This window comes from Phoca vitulina, unplaced genomic scaffold, assembly GCF_004348235.1.
Source record: "Phoca vitulina isolate PV1807 unplaced genomic scaffold, GSC_HSeal_1.0 scaffold27, whole genome shotgun sequence".
In the NCBI taxonomy this organism is placed as follows: domain Eukaryota; kingdom Metazoa; phylum Chordata; class Mammalia; order Carnivora; family Phocidae; genus Phoca; species Phoca vitulina.
In genome coordinates this window covers 16,782,973-16,802,468 of record NW_022589730.1, presented here as the reverse complement: position 1 = coordinate 16,802,468, position 19,496 = coordinate 16,782,973, and the positions used below count along the sequence as shown (strand labels likewise).

The 19,496-nt window shown below is 45.0% G+C and overlaps 1 protein-coding gene across 1 annotated transcript in view; it reads right to left on the bottom strand.

Moving 5' to 3' along the window:
• ALPK2 (alpha kinase 2) overlaps positions 1 to 19,496 on the bottom strand; it is a 101,788-nt gene that overhangs the window by 66,757 nt on the left and 15,535 nt on the right. Inside the window, exon 3 of the mRNA XM_032422594.1 lies at positions 3,442 to 5,176. Within this exon, the coding sequence (XP_032278485.1) occupies positions 3,442 to 4,929 (1,488 nt within the window). The 5' untranslated portion in view covers positions 4,930 to 5,176. The remainder of the gene's footprint in view (positions 1 to 3,441; positions 5,177 to 19,496) is intronic.

The window sequence follows — 19,496 nt, the reverse complement described above, 5'->3', positions numbered from 1 at the left end:
AAAGCTAACAAGGCACTGATGAGGCCAAGGTTATGTGCGAATCGCCAGCATACACAAAGGAACCCAAGTGCAAGGTGTTTACAGTTTAGTACAAAGTAATCCATTCCCAGGGCCCAAAGAGCAATGGAAGCAATCTGGTAGTGGAAAATTGGTACGCGAAGAGAACCAAAGAAAGTATTTATGTCACCAAAGGCCATAAAGTGGTTGAGACCAATGATCATTACGGAATTAATGGAATTAAATCTTGTCTCATAGGGCTACTTATTCTTTCAATTCTTGAGTGCCTACTATGTGGCCAGCATGATTCCAAAGACATGGGACCTATCCATGAATAAAATACAGTGACCAAACTCCCTGCTGTCAAGGAGCTCACCTTCTATGCTTAGTGTTGATTCCTGATCAGGAAGATTCTTAACTCTCAAAACCTAAGATTATACTTTCCTACTGTACACTTGAGATCCCACGACCCCAAAGAGAAATGCAAATCTCTCTGGGGTGCAGCTGGGCAGTGATGCAGAAGGACAGACAGCACTTCTGATTTAAGAGTGAGGAGGATCTTACCCCAGCGTGGCTAGAAGGAAACTTAAGATGAGCAGGTCATCAGGCCTTGCCTCTGAGTTGGATCATAAAAGCAAGAGCAAAACCAAGGTGAAGGATTGGCAGTGTGATCCTTGAAGATGATTCAAGTTATCCTGGGGTGCCCTCTCTGTTTTCCACCCCAAACTGGGATTAACTTTGGAATCTTCCATAAATGGAGAGAAACTGGGGGCTTTCCAATCCTAGCCTGGGTAAATACTATTTCCACACAAATCAGCACAAGATGGTCTTACATTGTAAAAGCAGGAGGGGAAGACAGGAGGTAAATACACCTGCAGATCTATGTTTAGGCAGGAGATATTCTACAATATAGCCTTGTTCTTCAAATGCAGAATTAAAGGTATGGACTTTTCCTCAGAATGCTAAAATATACAGATGAGGACAACCTGCTAAAAGATAAGCTGATGGTCACTGTTTCTACAAAAAGACACCTAAAGGTAAGTGCATCAGGCAAGAGTCAAGAGTGGGCAGATTTATGAATATTACCCCCCCAACCAAGGATTTTTAACCATTTCGAATTTTAAGATCCCACAAGCGTCAGGTGTCTGAGAATAAATATTTAAAATGTCTTTTTGACTTATCGAAAGATTCACCAACTTTTTTTTCAGCAGTACTTTTAGAAAGTCTGATTTAGCTCCCAGGGAGCTTCTCATGCTTTTGTGTCACATTTAGAATGATATTTAGCCCTTCGCTGTAAATTTGGCTTATATTGTCTATGCATGTAAGGGACATAGGCATCTCCTACAGTTAGTAACTTTCTACATGGATAAAAGAATTTGCTCTCACTATGCCCCTGGCCCTGGGGCAGAATTTTCCCGCTTTAGTTAAGGGAAAATAAATGCCACAGATACAGAGCTCCTATTTCTAACTTCAGGTTGCACAGAACCGCCCCTGAATCTCCAACTTCCATTCACGTTTCTGGTCACCCTTGAGTGAGAGGCTGGCTCTGCTACTGAGAACAGCCAGGTGAGAGACAGCCCAACTACCTGCAGAATGCAAGCTTCCTAAAAAGTCACCTTTATGGGTCTGAGGTAATTGCTGGAGTCACGCCACAAAACACAAAACACGCACCTCAGACCCGGAGCCGATAGCTGGAGAGGTGAGTGTGTGGGGAGTGTGTGGGAGCGTACAAGCAAGAGTCCCACAAGAACTTTGATGGAGACAAGAACGTGCACCAGACAGATGACTGTGGTTCCCGAGACGGCCCATTTTATTTAGCTGCATGGAGCTTGCTGTTACCAGGACTCCCGATCTCAGAATTCAGTTTAGGGTGCAAGCCGAGGATGACAAAGGGGGCTCCTTCCTTTAGCTCCTCTCATTGTTGGCAGTTGAGGAAGCTAGAAATTGTCTCCCCCAGTGGTGGGTCTATAACTAACATTGTCACCAGCCTCCTCCCCTCCAAGTATTCTTCCTTGGCCACTTTACCCCCCTCACCCCCCCCACCTTTAATCAGGAAGATAATTTGCCCAGTGAAATGCTCAATGTGGATAAACAACTGTAACAAGGTACTTAGCTGAGCCAGGAAGAGCGTTTTATGAATAGAAAAGGAAATGCTATGTGTACTGACATGAAAAAATTAACACTGCAACTTCATTTTGTATTAACCTTTGGCTAAACCACCTCCATAAACCTATCCCGGGCAGGCATCTGTGGTCATTGGCATGTGATCACCCCAGTGGTAGGTGTTAAACAACCAAATAGCATAAAGCTGGCTCTCCTGCAAAATGTCAAGCATAAATGTGACTTTTATGGGGCAGAGAATTTGCTCAGGAAAAAGCTACCTCAGATCTGGAGATTTTTAGATTGGCTACTTTATGACTGGGTCTTTAGAAACCAATGTATTACGTGTTTACTTTTTCATAGCTAGAGTTCAGTAACTGTGAATGCATTTGGGAATATTTCATTTTCTTTGGAGTATGTCCAATCTGTAAAAACAACACTAGGTTCCTACTCTGAAGTTGGGGGGAGAGAGAACACAGGTCTAGTAAGAATAATTGAATAACTTTTCTTAGGTAGTTAGCTACAAAAATAAAATCTCGACCACACAGCACAACATCAGTCCAAAACCCATTCGGGACCGTTTAAAATTAAAAATACAAGAAATTCACATATCAAATACAATATCTTTTGTGCCCTATTTCTGTTAATTCCATCTCTTTCAAATAAACCCCCCCAATCAGTAATAGGGTGAAACAAATTTATTTCCTGGCAGTGTTTCCTTAGCCTCTTTCATACTTTGTGATCTAAGGAAAACAAAACAAACATTCGTTCACAAATCCACTTTGATTTTTGGGCACAGAAAACCAACTCTGTCCCCCTTCTCCAGCACCGTGAAAGCGGACTCTACAAATCACTGAGACACACCAAGATCTTTCATTTTTACGATGAATTCTGATTAAAGCCAGCGCTTACCGTTTTCAAAGGGCTCCTGAAAAATGACCACAGAGAATTTTTTTTTCCCTTTTAAAGTCTTCACCCAACACATTTGCTTGAAAAACGTTCTGAATAGGGACATGGCCTGGTAAAACACATGCAGTCGACAAAATATCGAATTTCTTTTTCCAGCTGTCTAGAATCCCATTAGTGCCTCTCACTTCTGTCTTTGGCTATAATTAGGATGGCTTAGGGTTTATCTGGGCCTTTTTTCAAAACCAGATCTCCTTCCCAGCAGCAGCGGCTACTCCTAGCTTCTGATTTACACTGTGGTACGGTGATCGTGAATATAAAGGGAAGACACACACACACACCATCTAGTAATTTTTAAAAAAGAGGAGCCTTACCTGAGGATGAGCCACACACACACACACCTTCCATCTAGTAATTTTTAAAAAAGAGGAGCCTTACCTGAGGATGAGCCCTGCAGTCTGGAGCTCTGCTCATTTCGAATAGGTTCTGGACCAGCACCCCTTCTCCCGAGAAGCCTGAGTTCCCTCCTCGGGGGAGTGGGCCCGGGGCAGTTTGCAGGGCTTTTGCTTCTTGCTCGGTTTGGGTTGTAGCAGCACATTCTCCTTCAGGGAACTGGGAATTCCACTCGGCAGCTTGCGCTCTGGCATGAGAACCGTCTCTTTTATCACTCTGGGTTAGTGGGTGCTTAACAGGTTCTTTGGGATAGAGGAGATTAGGGGTGCCCTCTGTTGCACTTTCTTTCCGGTTGGGCCTCAGCTTTTTGGGTTTTCCTCTCATGCCGGGCCGCCTCACCCTGGCAGGTTTCTCTGAGCCCCTCTTGGTCAATGAACCCTCATCCCTTACTTTTTCCTCGGCTGCGATCTCCAACCACTGGTTCGCCCCTGACTTTTCTAACTCACCAGACAAGCGCTTCATCGCCGTCTCTATCACTGCTTTATCCACGTTTAGCAGATTGTCACTGGTGAATTCCTCTCCTCCCTGGTGGCTGTCTCTGGTTTCTCTTCGAATTCCTGGATAATCATTTTCAGCGGCCTCAGAAGCACTGGGTGGTTTATATCTCCCCTGGTCTGTCACCGTAGACGTTGCGTCCCGGTGAGGTCCCAAAGTCAGAATCATCCCCGTTTGCAGGGATGAGGGACTGTGGGTGGAGGCTTGGCTGCTCCTCACCCCCACTTCTTGGGGTTGTGAGTGATAACCACAGAAGCCAGTGGTGGCATCCATAGGCCTGGTGTCATCCGAAACCCGAGGCCCACAACCCATTTCACTGAGGAGATGCTCACACCCACCCAGGCAACACGCACTGAATTCCATCTCTTCGTCATCGCTTTCTAATAAAAAAACATGCTCAGTCCCCTGCAGGTTCCTTTGCCAAACTGCATTAGAGTAATCTGTCATAACGTCGGAACATTCCAGATACTCTAGGTCATCATCTGAAAACTCCTCGGTGCAGGTTAGGGTTATCTCTGGGCAAAGTTCATAGTCACTGTCAGAGTCTTCGCTGGACACCTGTGGGCTGACTTGCTGCTTGATCGTGGCCCTGTCACCTGGGCAGGCGGATGCGGTCGCCTCCGACAGGGGCCGGCTGAAGCTGATGTATTTCTGCACTTTGGGCTCCGCTTGCCCAGAGTCTGAGACTTCCTCATGAGGGCCATCGCTGTTTAAGGCACCGTCCGTTAGCCTCGATACTTTGGAATGCACGGTCCTGTGGCAAGAGATGTCTTGTTTAGCGGGAATATAACTTGAATTAGAGAAAAGCAACCCATCTGCAACCTCCTCTGCGTCATCCGGATCATGAGCCTCTTCCATTGGCCTCGTTCCTTTAACATCCAAGGGATTTTCAGGACTGGAGGCCCTAGTGCCCCTATTGACCAAAAACTGGAGTGAGCATAGACAGCTGAGTTTGGAGGAGGGGGCATCAGCTGACATGGGAGTACCTGCGGAGATACTTTCTTCCCCCTTGCAAGGATGTTCTTTCTCATCGAGCTGATTTGTTTTCTCCTGCGCACGTGCCCCTGTTGCATGTTTCCAGCCCGTGCCCCCGCCATCTTTCGGGCTGGGAGAGAGCTCTGGGTCCTCTGCTGAGCACAGGACTTCAACGGACGCAGAGCAGCAAATCACTCCGGAACCGTTTTTAGCGGAGATTTGGTAAACAGCAGCGTCATCTGGGGTACAGCTAGGAGGAAGAGAATACCCAGGTAAGTTTGCCGGGTTTGGACGGACATGCCAACCTTTCTCACGTCATGGCACACAGAAAACCACCATGGTTTTTGCTGCACCCACAAAGAGATCTGTGGTCTCCCTGCAAAGGGGCTCGTGGTCAGAGGCAACCAGCTCCTGAGTTCCAGTTGCCCTCGAGCTGAGAACCCAGGAAGCTCAGCATTTTCCCTTAGAACTTTCCACAATATTACCCCAACTTGAAAACTGCTGAGAATTATTCAGATGAATGGGGAAGCTTCTAGTATTCTAGTTCCTTCTTCTCTCCTTTTAAGTCTTTTTTTATGCTATGGGAATTTGAAAAAAAAACATCATTTTCTGGAGTGAAATATGGTACACAAACAACTGAAGAATTCGACCCCCTGCAGTGGAACAGCATAAGCAATAACTCTTTTTAAGCCTGTGCTGAGAAGGCAAGGTTCTTGCCAGGAGGCTGTAAAGGTACCACACTGGGATTATGTGCATGAAGAATGGTGCCATTTCTCTTCATTTTACATGACTATGAAGTCTAAACCCCACCCCATGAGCCCCTCTGGCTGGAAACCCATGTTCACATGCCATCCTGACTTACACAGACCAAGTCAGGTGTTTGGCTTGGGCCCAGCAGGGAAGAAACTGAATCCTGGATCATGCTGAGCCTGCTCTCCCTGCTCCAGGAGAGATGGTATTCCTGTGGCCCCTCCCTTTATTGACTCAAGCCTAACAGGCTTTGCTGACCTTTCCCACTAGGGCCTCCAGGCTCTGCAGTTCCAATAAAAACTTGTTACACTTGCTTTATAATTTGCACTGCTTTATTCATTTGACCTCAGTGTAGCTATGACATTGCTGGTCTCACTAGATGCATTATCCAGCTCAGAAGTCAATCAGGATTTTCAGAAGGCAGGAGCTGTGGTCTGGCCAGAATTAGAGGTGATGTTTAGATATTTATTGACTGATTTACATAAAATGTGCACCAATATCTAACCTAGAAGGGTCATTGTTAGACACTCAATGGCACAGTCTTTCTTACTCACTTTCTTCTTGCTGAAGGCATCCCCCTGTCTCCCCAAGCTCATATGTGCTCATAAGCCCTCAATAGTTGGGTGCTTGGGGCACCTGGGTGGCTCAGTTGGTTAAGCATCTGCCTTCGGCTCAGGTCGTGATCTCAAGGTCCTGGGATCGAGCCCCACATTGGGCTCTCTGCTCAGCACGGAGCCTGCTTCCCCCTCTCTCTCTGCCTGCCTCTCTGCCTACTTGTGATCTCTCTGCCTCTGTCAAATAAATAAATAAAATCTAAAAAAAAAAAAATAGTTGGGTGCCTGCTCACACACACCTCATTTTCAAAAATCATAGACTAATTCCAATTTTGTTAATATCTTGGTTTTTAATAATCTGGTTCCCAAGTAGAAGCCAATCAGGGGTGGCTGAGGCTGGCCACAGCTGATATTCGGATTTGTCTTGGCCAACAACATGCGGAGACTGAAATTTAGGGTTAACTTTCTAGAGGAAAAGTACCTGCCCCTCCTGTCTACTTCACAAGGTTATTCTGAGGTTCAAATGAGAAAATCAATGTGAAGGGGCTTGGCAAAGCAGAAACTTTATGCCACATATATTCTATAAGAATGTGGAAGGGCTAAAATGATATTTACGTGGTGTGATAGAGACATTAGCTAACACTGCTATGGCAATCATAAATGCATCAAATCAATATGCTGTACACCTTAAAACATACACAATGTTGTATGTCAAATATAACTCAATTTAAAAAAAAAAAAATGTGAGAGTGCTGAGACCAGATTACCTTGGGTTCTCAAGAACTGTGCAGAAGAAGCATCAGGAAACTCTATTTAAAATTTTTGAATCAGAATCCATGGGTAAAAGGCCTGAGAATCTGCTTTTAAAGATCCTAAACAGGGGCGCCTGGGTGGCTCAGTCGATTGAGCATCCGACTCTTGATTTCGGGTAGGGTTGTGTTAGGCTCCCTGCTCGGCGGGGAGTCTGCTTCTCCCTCTCCCTCTGCCCCCCCCCCAAATAAATAAATAAATCTTTAAAAAAGAAAAAAAGAGATCCCAAACACATTCTGCTACAAATTGTCCTGGGCCCGCCCTTGGAGACAGCCTCATCCTCATCCTCATTACTTACACATAGGTCTCGGTTGAGCTGAATTAAAGCTGAATGAAGAGAAACGGGCCTTCGTTTGAGCTTCACATGGCCCACACCACTGCCCGCTTGCCTCTTTTCCATTAGTTCTTGGAGACCTGGCCTCAGATAGGAACTTACAAGGAGCATAGAATAGTACGATGGGCTACTGGGAAATCCCAAGTAATTCTGATTTCCTGATTTATCCAGACATGATCCCTATGCCAGAGAAACCACCTGCCCCGAAAGTACCAAGACTTGTGTGGAAAGAACAGAAAGGGAGAGAAGGAAATAAGGCGGAGAGGCCAAAGGACCAGGTAAGAAAGCATTCAAGGTGGGGAAGAGGGATGGTTCTCAAGAACCAAGGATGGAAAATCAAAGAAATTTTAGAAAAAATATGGAGAAAATAATTGGGTTAAATATATTTCACTTCTGAATGACTAAATAAGCAAATGGGAGAACGTTATGATTTAGTAATGTATGATTTTATGGAGTATGTGTTTCAGCCAATAGAAGATTTACAAATCATCCTATGTCTACTAAAGAGGAAAAAGCATAACTGACCTCTCAGAAGTTAATTAAGTAGAGTTCTTCTCACCAGCTAATGACCTCTTTTCAGAGACTTATGGTTTGTGGTTGACATGTCCTTGATCATTATCTCTAAGCATCTTAAAGAAGAGAGGGCGAACATTTGGCCAGGAGCGCTACATTTGTTGAATGTCCCCTCTAGTAAACAATGTGCGTGCTGCTCCCTGCATGCAAAATTGAGGCTCAAAGGGGTTGACTAATTTCCCTGAAGTGACAAAGTTGATAAGTGGTGGAGCTGGGCTAGGAAACCAGAGCCTTCTACCCTGAAGCCAGGCTCGGTACGTCGTGTTAGAAAACTCCCATTCAGAAAAAGGAAGTGACAGATGTAGAGCGATCATTTTTGCAAATGTTTCTGTCCTAAGTGTTCATCTGCATTGGTCAATTGACACACTCTTGAAGACTTTGTTCTGGTGCCCGGTATTATGTTGAGTGCTGAGCAAGAGTCAAGGAGATGCATGCCACGTCATGTCCAGCCCTAAAATGACTGAAAGTCTACTGGGGGAAACAGTCTGAATTTCTGCGAGAACCTTGTAGGTCAGTTCTGTGCTAAGTTGTCAGGTGGAAACTGGAAGAGCAAGGGAAGCTCAAAGAGGGGACTCCAGTAGGAGCAGCTAAAATGGTGTGAGTAGTGCTGAGCTTTAGAATCTGCAAGATGCTGGCAGAGTGACCTGTGTGCCCCACAGTGATTTGACAGGAATGCAAAAGCTTCCCGGAAGAAATTCCCTGAACAATTAATTGTGTTCCCTCCTTGCATATCTTTCCTTTTGGTGGAAGGAAGCAACAGCATTCCTCCCCCTTGCTGTGAAAGTCTTGCTGGAATACTCTACGTTCTTTCTAAATTAATCATTTCCATATTAAAGAAAAAGAGGCACATGTGACCTTAAGTGGATGGGGCTTCTTCTGGGCTTGAACCCCCTGGGTTGGTCTAAACCAGAGGTTCTTAAATATTTGGGCAGCAGGACCCCTTTATACACTCTGAAAAACAACTGAGGACTCCCAAGAATGTTTGTTTATGAGGGTTATATCTATCAATATTTACCATATTAAAATTAAAACTGAGAAAAATTGAAAACGTTTATTCATTTAAAAATAACAAAAATAAGCTCATTACATGTGAGCATGGATAGCATATATTTATATGCTACCTATATTTTTCCTAAACAAAGTAAAATTTCATAAGAATGGCATTGCTTTACATTTTTCACACACCTAATATCTGGCCTAATAAAAGACAGCTGTTTTTTTTCTATCTGCTTCTGCATTGTGATGCAATACTTTGGTTTGGTTGAAGTATAGGGAGAAAATCTGGCCTCGTGCAGATATGCAGTTGGAAAAGGAAGAGTATTTTAATAGTCTTTTCATATGATTGCAGATAATCTTCATTACTATACAAAGAGTGGTTGCGATGTGGAATCTGAAACCCTATCATCTAGTTACATAAAATCCATTCATCTAGACTGCATTTTACATGCATTTTTACCCATATGTGATTTTGTAACATCATGTATTGTTCATCTGGAGGAACTTGGTTCATGAGATCTTCTAAACATTACCACATTTCATTATATAATATTTTTAAAAATCACATTAATTAATATTCCTACTGATCTTTCCAGAATAATTTGGAAGTACTGGCAAACTATCAAGCTTCTGATGAAGGATACAAGTTTTTGAAATTTCTAGTTAGGGAAATAATACCAATATTAATTGATCATAACTGTGTAAGTCAATTCTGTGCTAAGTTGCTTGGTAGCAATGGAAAGATGGAGGACATCAGTAAAATGGCAGAGTAAAGACTTCTGAAAATTTTCTCCTCCATAAAAGCAATAAGAATGCTGGCAAAATGTGTCTGAATCAACTTTTTCAGAATTCTGAAAAATAACCAAAGACAATCTGAGGGGGATTTATTCAAGAAAAATGACTGAATCTCAGGAAGAATAGCAAATTTTCTGGTGTTGTAACTTCACCTGTCCTATCCCTCATCCCCACCTCCATGGAGTCCTGTAAACCAAGTGTTCACAATCATGGCGAAAATCAGCAGTCTAGCAGCCACAGAAGGGGCAGAACACGGTTGAAGCAACTCCAAAGCCCCCATTCCCAGGGAATTATCATCTGATCTGTCTGCTGGCTCCCTGATCACACGTACAAGACTGTGTTTATGTGTCCTGATTCAGAGTTCAACTAGACTGAAGAACATTTTCCCTGAGACATTTGTCAGGAAAAAATTCAGAGGCAACTATTTAACATGATGGCTGCCTGAGGCAGTGGATAACTGGCGAGACAAACAACAGGCTAACCAGAAAGATTAAAAGGGAAAGCTAGGGAATGAGATGTCCATAGGGGCCATTGAAAAGCTCCAACATGTTTCTGGGAATCCAGAAGGCCATGCACATGTGTATGGCTGTGAGCATGTCCACGGCTGTATGCATGCTCAGGAAAGACCTGAGAAGACATTAAGCTCTCAACTCTAACTGACCTGAAGGCTTCGTGCTAGCAGGAAGTGAAGGCTAAGACAGAGTTCTCCACTGCTTGGCTGAGTGTTGAAGGCATGCACCAACATGTGCACAGAGCCTCTCAACAAAAACTGGGAGACTTACTTGTTCCAGGCATCTAAGGAAATCTCCGTCTAGTCATTAGTCAACCACTAAGTTAAACTGAGCAGAGACTTCAGTGACCACAAACAATAAAGAATACTGACTGAAAGAATTAGTTCAGAAAAGTCACTAAACAAACAAATAACAACAAGCCCTGGGAAAGGGGGAGAATCTGTTTCCCAGAGTTGCCACATTCTATTGTTTAAAATGTCCAGTCTTTGCAAAACAATTAGAGACATGCAAAGACAGAATAAAGCATGACCCATACATGGTCATGGGGAAGGGGAGAAGCAGTCAATAGAAACCATCTCTGGACTTGCTAGATAACGATTTTAATTAGCTCTTTTAAGAACTAAAGGAAGCTATATCTAAAGAACTAAAGGAAAATGTGAGAACAATGTCTCAATAAAGACACAGAAATTGTAAATAAGAACGATATAGAAATCCTGAAGTTGAAAAGTATAATAACTGACATGAAAAATTCACTACAGGGCTCAAGAGCAGAGATGAGCAGACAGAATAAAGAGTCCATGAACTTGAATATGATTGATTAAGACTACCCAGTCTTCAGAACAGAAAGAAAAAAGAATGGAAAAAAGTGGACAGAATCTCAGAGACAACATATGCACAAAGGGAGTCCCAGAAGGAGATGAAAGAGGCAGAAAGAATAGCTGAAGAAAGTGGAAGTTCTTAGTTCAGAGAAGGGACTGCGGTGATAGCTTGAAAGCTTGGATTTTTTTTTAATTGTGGTATAAATGACATATAACATTACATTAGTTTCCGGTGTACAACATAATGATTCGATATTTGTATACCTTGTAAATGATCACTGCAATAAGTCTAGTTAACAACAATCACCACATATGGTTACAAATTTCTTTTTCTTGCCATGAGAACTTTTAAGATCTACTCTCTTAGCAACTTTCAAATACACAATACAACATTATTAACTATAGTCACCATGCTGTACACAACATTTTCAGGACTTATTTTATAGCTGGAAGTTTGTACCTTTTTAAAAAGTTTGGATTTTTATCACTAGCAACAAATACTATTAGTTTTCCTTGAAGTGGCAGGTCTACTTTGTTAATTTTCAGGACAATGTTTGCCAAATATCCGGGGCTGGATGATCATCATTTGTTCATTGCTCTTCCAAGTAAAAATTGTACTCCATGAAAAAGTGGCTAGTTCAGTTTGCAACTTAAACAATCATACAGGTGCTTTCCCTCAAGATGACTATCATCTTAAGGAAATCCAGCAGAGATGCTCTGGGCATATTTCCCATTTCCTTACAGGGCAGAAAAAGGGCTTTGTCAAGATTTAATGAAATTAACCATTTTTATTGATGCATCTGAAACATTATCAAGCAAAATGTTTTGGGTTTTGGTTTGTTTTTAACTGAGGCTGTATGGCAGTGAAGAACTCTATGACAACTAATATAATTTGGGACCACTGCCTAGATTCATGCTAAACCACCAACAGTTTTACCATCTATTGCTTTTTATCATCACTCCGTATGTCAACACAGTGAAAAAGACAAATAATGTTTCAGTATTTTTGTGGTAATAGTTTTGATCTGGCAGATCCTCTGAAAGGTCATTAGGTACCCCCAGGGGTCCATGGACCACACTTTGAAAACCACTAATTAAAGCTATTCACTGAGGGAAGCTTTAAAATGCTCTCAGCATTCTCCCATGGGAAAACACCTGACAGAGGAGTGCTCTTGCACTCTGGAAGATGGGCAGCTGCATGGAGAGCTGACGTTTTGCTTGGTATAATCATTTAGGTGCTCCCTTAGGCAGACGAATTCATCTCTTTGGGCCTCAATTTCCTGACTTACAAAGAGCAAGAAGACCTATGTCTGGGTCCCACCCCCCTAGAGATTCTGATTTAATGCTCAGTACCTGGGTCTACACGATTTAATTTGGGGCAGGAGAAGGCTGGGTCCATCAGTGCAGGAGTGGAAGGGGGGCGCTAACCTTAGAAGTTCCTCAGGATCTCGCCAACTTAGGACGGTTTTGTGCTTTGGGAACAGGATTATAAATGTGAGTGAGAACTAAGAGTACATAAGAACATGAAAATAGGGCAAATAAGAACATGAAAATAGAAGGTTTGGGAATAGAATGTAACAGGTGCAAAAAGAAGACAAGGAATCAATTTTTTTCTCTAGCTACCAGCACAACAGACTTATCAGACCTGATAGTCTTTGAAATCCCTACATTCCAATCCCCACCCTTACTGCCCCCTCAGGGGGTTGGGTTTTCACACACACTCCTTCATACATCTATTCATTCACCACCCCACTGACACAAATAAAATAGAATGACTTACACCCGTGTGGACTGAAAAGTGGATTTCCCCAGCTCAAGTTGCTTCTCTTCTCTCTTTTGTCTCCTGGAGGTCATTCCCCTGCTCCCCAGAAAACTCTCCCAACAAGATTAAAATTGCTGAAACAAACCCTGCAATCTGACCAGACACCCTGAGGACAGAGTTTGTGGGAGAGGAAGCTCAAGCTATTGGCTGGAGGTAAGACATGAAATCCTCTCTGGGCTTCAGGTATTGTTCTATTTTACTATGTGCCACTTTCCAGTGGAGGAAAACAATCTCTGGGAACAAAATGTCTGCAGCCAGGAATGCGGGGGGTGGGGAGGCCTCCAAAGCCCCCCTCCCCCACTCCGTCCCCCACTGTGGATTTTCTGAGCCTTGCCTGCCTGTGCAGCAGGGAGGAAGGAGAGCGCCTGGTTCAATAAATACACGATGACACCCGTGTCCTTGCCACTGTCCCAGCGCCAGGTGAAGCTCAAAATATTTTCTTACACTAAGTGTATCTTATTACTGGCCTACCTGCTACTATCAATTTGATTGATTGAATTATTCAGAATGACTAAAGGAATAAGAAAGGCTTGGGTTTTTTCATGCCCCAAAGCTATGTTTGTTGTAGAGATGGGAGAACTCTAACACTAGAAACACACACAACTTCTTGATCGTATTTTCTACAAGCAACTAGACACATTTCAAAAACTGATGAGGAGTTTCCATATACATTTACCAGTTTACTCATTTATCCAATGGATTTACTGAACCACAAGTCTGAAGACTGAAAGACGACTTGGAGTTGTGCGGCTCCTGGGCCCACCTGCCTCCCTCCCCCTGCGCCCTTCCCTGTTCTGCTCTGTCTCCCGGAGCTGACCCTTGAGGCCCAGGCTCCCCAGCTCCCGGGACCTCTGGCTTCCTGCTGCATTGGACCACAGAGAGGCAGGAGACTGGAGAGTGGGGAGAAGGGAAAAGTCACCCTCCGGTGGGATTTCTAAGAGGACATCCCTCTGTCATCGTCAGTAGCTCCAGGTCCCACGGGACAGGCCCACCAGGGTTCCAGCTTTTGCCCTGTGACCTGGAACTAGTCGTCCTGCCGCCTCCCTTCACTCTCAAAGCCTAGGGAATGGTAGCTTCCTGCTGATGCTCATCTCTGGGTGACCCGTGTTTGGTTCAATCACTTGTACAACCCCATATTGAATGCCTGAAAATAGTTTTTGTCTTCCTGGTTAGACCCCGACGGATAGAGAGATGATTTAGTTCACTGACGTTGGAACTGAGGCCCTGAGAAGATGTGTCTTACGTACAACAGTTAAAAAATTGTAAGAAATGTCTACCACGTGTAAGGCACTGTGCTAGGCTCTGTATAGACAATAAAGGTGGCAAATTCCTAGGCCCTTCCTAGGAGCTTCTCAGCCAATAAGAGAAATGAGGTATCCATACCAATGGCTATAATACAGGATGGTACATGCTAAGGGCTATTAAAAATCTGACCAATTATGGAGGTTCGGGTCAGGGGGTGCAAGATAATGAGGGAAGGTTTCCTGGGTATTTAAAAGCTGAAGCAGGGGCGCCTGGGTGGCTCAGTCAGTGAAATGTCTGCCTTTGGCTCAGGTCATGATCCCAGGGTTCTGGAGTTGAGTCCCATGTTGGGCTCCCTGCTCAGCGGGGAGTCTGCTTCTCTGCCCCTCCCATGGCTTGTGCTCTCTCTCCTGCTCACTCTCTCTCTCAAATAAATAAATAAGTAAAATCTTTAAAAAAAAAAAAAAAAAGGAAAGAAAAAAACCTGAAGCAGGCCTAGAAAATACACAGTAGGATTTTGGCAGGAAAGTTGGTATATGCCCAGGGTTGGGGAGGAAGCTGACCATTCCAGGCAGAAGAAACAGCCTCAAGGTGAGACTCTGGGGGAGTGGTGGGCTAAAAGGTAGGGCCATTGCATTATTTATTGTTTAAACAGAACAGGTTTGGGGCACCTGGGTGGCTCAGTCGTTAAGCGTCTGCCTCAGGTCATGGTCCCAGGGTCCTGGGATCGAGCCCCATATCGGGCTTCCTGCTCGGCGGGAAGCCTGCTTCTCCCTCTCCCACTCCCCCTGCTTGTGTTCCCTCTCTCGCTGTGTCTCTCTCTGTCAAATAAATAAATAAAATCTTTAAAAAAATTTTTTTTAAAAATAGAACAGTTTTGAGGATGAAAAGGGACACTATTAATACTTACGCCGAGACCACAGGCAGAAACCAGGGCCATGCCTGGGAAATGGAGACTGACTCAGATAAATCAGGAGGTAAGGTCACCCACCAGGAATTGGGCAGGGCCCAGATCGGGGGGGATTTTCCACCCCGGACTGAGAAGTTTGGACCTCAGGCTTACTGGGAATCTCTGGGAATCTGATCAAAGCAGCCATTTAGGGAGGAATGGAAACCATGCTGTAAGATGCTCACGACACGTAGCAGGGTGAGGATGGAGGGCTCCTGCTCTCCCTACCTGACATGGCCTGTGGTCCCTGCTCCAGCAGGAACACCTCATTCTCCCATATGTCCTGTTGGACCTCCCACAAGACATGCCCAGCCAGTATGTGGGACTTGAGAAAGGGGAGAGAAATTGATGGCATAAGACTTGTCTCCTTCCCCAGGGGAGCTGCCCGTTTTGCAGAGAGATAAGACTTTCAGGTGTTACACAGGGAGCAATATGCAATTTGCAAACTCTAGTGTCATTGAATCTCAAAAGGCACAATTGAGGCAGGGAGCGTTTCTGGTGCTAGGAGGGGAGAGGTCAGAGTGGCCTGGATCTTCAGACAACGTGCCAGGAGCGTGGAACTTGAGCATAGTGGGAAGGATTAAATTTTGGCTGGTGGGGAGGTGGGGAGGGCATTCCTGGTAGGTGTAGCAGAGCTGGAATGAGCAGGTCATGTGTAAGGGACAGGAAAAAAATGAGCTGGTGGGGAGAGGGCCCTAAGGACAGGAGCTGGGAACCGAAAGGCACAGAGTTCTCTCAGGAGCACGGCACACGAGTGAACGGCAGTGGGAATTCTACTTTTCCCCTTCACCCGAGTGCAATTCTGAGCAGAGGGGAGAGGCAGTTTGCAAGGCCAGTACAGCGCAGCAATTAAGGGACAGACTTAGCAGCAAGACTGCCTGGGTCCACACACTGCCCATTCACTGTGTGACGTGGACAAGCTCCCAAAGTACAATAACTATACCTACCCCAGAGGATGACATGAGGACTGTGGGAGGTTATTCCTAGAAGTGCTTAAAGCAGGGCCCCACACACAGGAAGCACTGAATTAGTAGTTCTCAGCCCTGGCTGAACATTAGAGTCGCCCACCAGGAACTGGTATTCACCATTCACTATAATGGTGAATACACGTCATTACGCACTCATCCAAAAGCATGGGCGGTGCAACACCAACAGTGAATCCTAATGTAAACCACGGACTTCGGGTGATAATGATGGCTCGTGTAGGCCCACTGCTAGTAACAGCTCTACCACTCTGGTGGGGGATGTTGACTGTGGGGGAAGCCGTGCGTGGGGTGGGTCAAGGGCAGACATGGAAGCTATGCTTTCTGCTCAGCTTTGCACTGGACCTAAAACTGCTCTAAAGAATGAAGTATTTAAAAGGGGGAGAAATACCAGGGTCAGGGCTCTACCAAAAAAAGCAATTAAGCAGCATCTCAAGGGTGAAGGGCTTCACCATGGGTATTTTCTAAGCTTCCCAGGTGATTCTAAAGGATAGCCAGAGCTCAGAAGCACTGAGCTAAATGAATGTTAGCTCTTGTATGATCGTGAAGGAGGTAGGGGAGTTGGTAAACTGATGGAAGAGGAGGGATCTTTGCCTGGGCATGTATCAGGAGTGATTTTTGGCTCTCTTGTGGCACAAAAGTGCTAAGCTTTTGACAGCGTTTTGAACCTCTGGGAGCAAAGCAGGCTGACCAGATATTCTTTAAATAAGAAATGAGCAAACTGACTTCAGAAAGGAAAAAAAAAAAAAAAAAAAACAACCCTGCAGCATTACTACCATCAGGCTTAGTTAATAGACAGCTGAACCCTCTTATCAAAAGAAAACTCAAGGGTAGTTGGAAACAGTCCCTACCACGCACCCAGGCTACCATAATGCCCAGAATGTGTCCAGAAATCTCAAGGTACATTGTGACCATAGAAAAACTCCTACAGTAAATTGTAAATCCATCTTTGAAAGACATGGCATCTTGAGAACAGGACCGAGAACCACACACCCCTAGACACTGGAGGACTCAGAGCTCTTTTATAAAAGCAAGTTAGCTTAGAATCCATAACGACCAGTACTGCTAACTCATCAAACACCCAGCACGCCCAAAATCAACCTCTGGAATTTCCTATCCAAACCTACTTCTTGTCTCAAAAAAAAAAATTGTCATTCGTTCTACTAATCATTCATGGGGCACACTTCAGAGTCCCATTTTTCATTCCCCTTCTGCATCCAATCCAGCAGGAACTCTTGGCAGATGGATCCAGAACCTGGCGGCTTCTTGCCACCTGATCCAGGACCACCCTGGATTGGGCCACTTCCTCCCTTGTCTGGATCATGGCATTGCTGCTTGCGGGTCTTCCTCGCTCTGCCCTGTGTCCTCTGCAGCAGCCACAGTGACCTTGCATGCCCCCACCTCCAGCTTCCTTCTGCCCCTGCTGGTCCCTCTGAAGAGAACACTCTGCCCCAGAATAATGCCACCACTGTCCCACTCTTACCCTCCCCACCTGTGCTCATAGCACCTCAGCACAGACAGCTTCCTTCTGAGACTCCTTCCTTTCCCTGCCCTCCTTTACTCTTTGTCACCTGACACCACTGGCTTTGCTGGTGTGACTAACGTGTGACTCTTTCTCTATCCCTGTCCCATGAGATCAGGACTTCACTGTGCTCCCTTATAGGGTCTCTAGGGTCTTGAATGGCTCTGGCATACAGGAGGCCCTCCATTAATCCTGATTTTTGAAGGCAATCCTCATGATCACTTCTCTTTGAGTTATACACCAGCACACATGTTAGTAGGTCTTGTTTTGGAAGACGACTCTGGTAGAGGGAAATGCAGTGAGTAATGTAATAGGACCCGAGGGTACTGGGAGACAGAATTTTTGGCTTCTAATCCTGGCTTTGTTCCTAACCAGTTGTTAAGAACTTGGATGAGTCCCATGATCTCTCTGGGCCTTGGGTGATCTATAAAGTAAAAATCAACTGGGTTTGACCAATTAAATCAGCCTTTCTTAGATGTTGGACCTGAGTGTCAGTATTTTTTAAAGAGTTCTTCACATGTAACAGAGAGCCAGGAGCGGGATAGTCCTTAGAGCTGGGCTTCCTCTGTGTCACTAGGCACAGGAATCCCCCGGGACCTTGTTAAAATGCAGAATCCGATTGGCAGGGGAGGGGCCTGGGACTCAGGCAGCCTAACGAGCCCCAGGGGCTGCAGCTGCTGTTGCTGCTCCAAAATCAACTTTGAAGGGCAAGGTCTTAGAGTCACTTCCAGCTCCAGGACTCCAGTGTTTCTAAAGGGTGAAAGTCCCTTTATTAAATTCTCAGAAAAATATCTGCCGTCACTTGACTCACTGCTCAATTTAAGCTGAGTTCCCAGTAAATGCCTGACAAGCTGCCCCCACAAACAGCTCTCTGGGTGTTGGAACTAGTTTTGCTTTTTTAGAAAACCAACCACTGCACCCAGGTGTGTGTGTGTGGCGGGGGGGGGTTGCACAAAACCAGACCCAAGAACTTCTCTCTCAAAAGCAGCCTGGGAGGCCTGCGGTCAGAGAAGAAACTGTCACAATTTGATGGCTTCTCTTTGTCTGCTGCTCTGCCAGAGCCTTGGTGCTTGCTATGTCCCTCTCTGTCATTCTTCTGGGCCATCTCACTGTGCGTCTGCCTCGCTCCCATCTCCTGGGACCCTGTGTGTGAGCAAGGGTGGCCCCTGGCAGCCGGTAGGAAAGCAGGGAGCCATAAGGCACCTGGGAGGAGCAGGCTCAGGTTGTAGGAAAGCTGATCTAGGCTGATGAGGAGGAAGAATCCTCACGCTACTGGCGTGGCAACCCAGGGAATGGGAAATGACAAGGACAGAGAGGGGGCAGCCACATAAAGATCAGAAGCTCAGACTCAGAAGCTCAAATGGCCCCAGGGTCTCTTGACATAGTGGCCTGCTCCTACAGCTCCTGCAGGGGAGAGGCCTTTTATAATTACTTCCTGTCTTCACAATCCCCTTAGACTGCATAGTCTCTAAAGTAATAGTCTGCTGACCACCAAGAAGCCACAGTAATTCAAATCAGGTCCCCACATTCATGGGGAGGAACCATGGAATGGTTCTGCAGGGGAGGAAAAAGTTTCCTCAACCCTGTCAGGATCCTTGCATGGGTCTGAAAATTAAAAGACAAGGACAGACTAGCAGGAGAAAAGCATACACATTTTATTTAATTTTTGCACATACAAGGTAGCCTTCACAAGAGAATGAAGACCCGAAGAAGTGACAAGAGCGGAAAGCTTTTATACCTTTTAGACAAAGAAACAATAAGTCTGTGAAGAATTGATAAGACAAAGGGGTTTGGGCTAGAGGTAGCAAATGGTGAAGAAGTAAAGTAACTAGGAAGGTAAGAATGAGTGTGACAAGGTTGTTTGTGTACAGATCTGGCCCCAGATTCCCTGTCTCTGGTGATAAAAATGG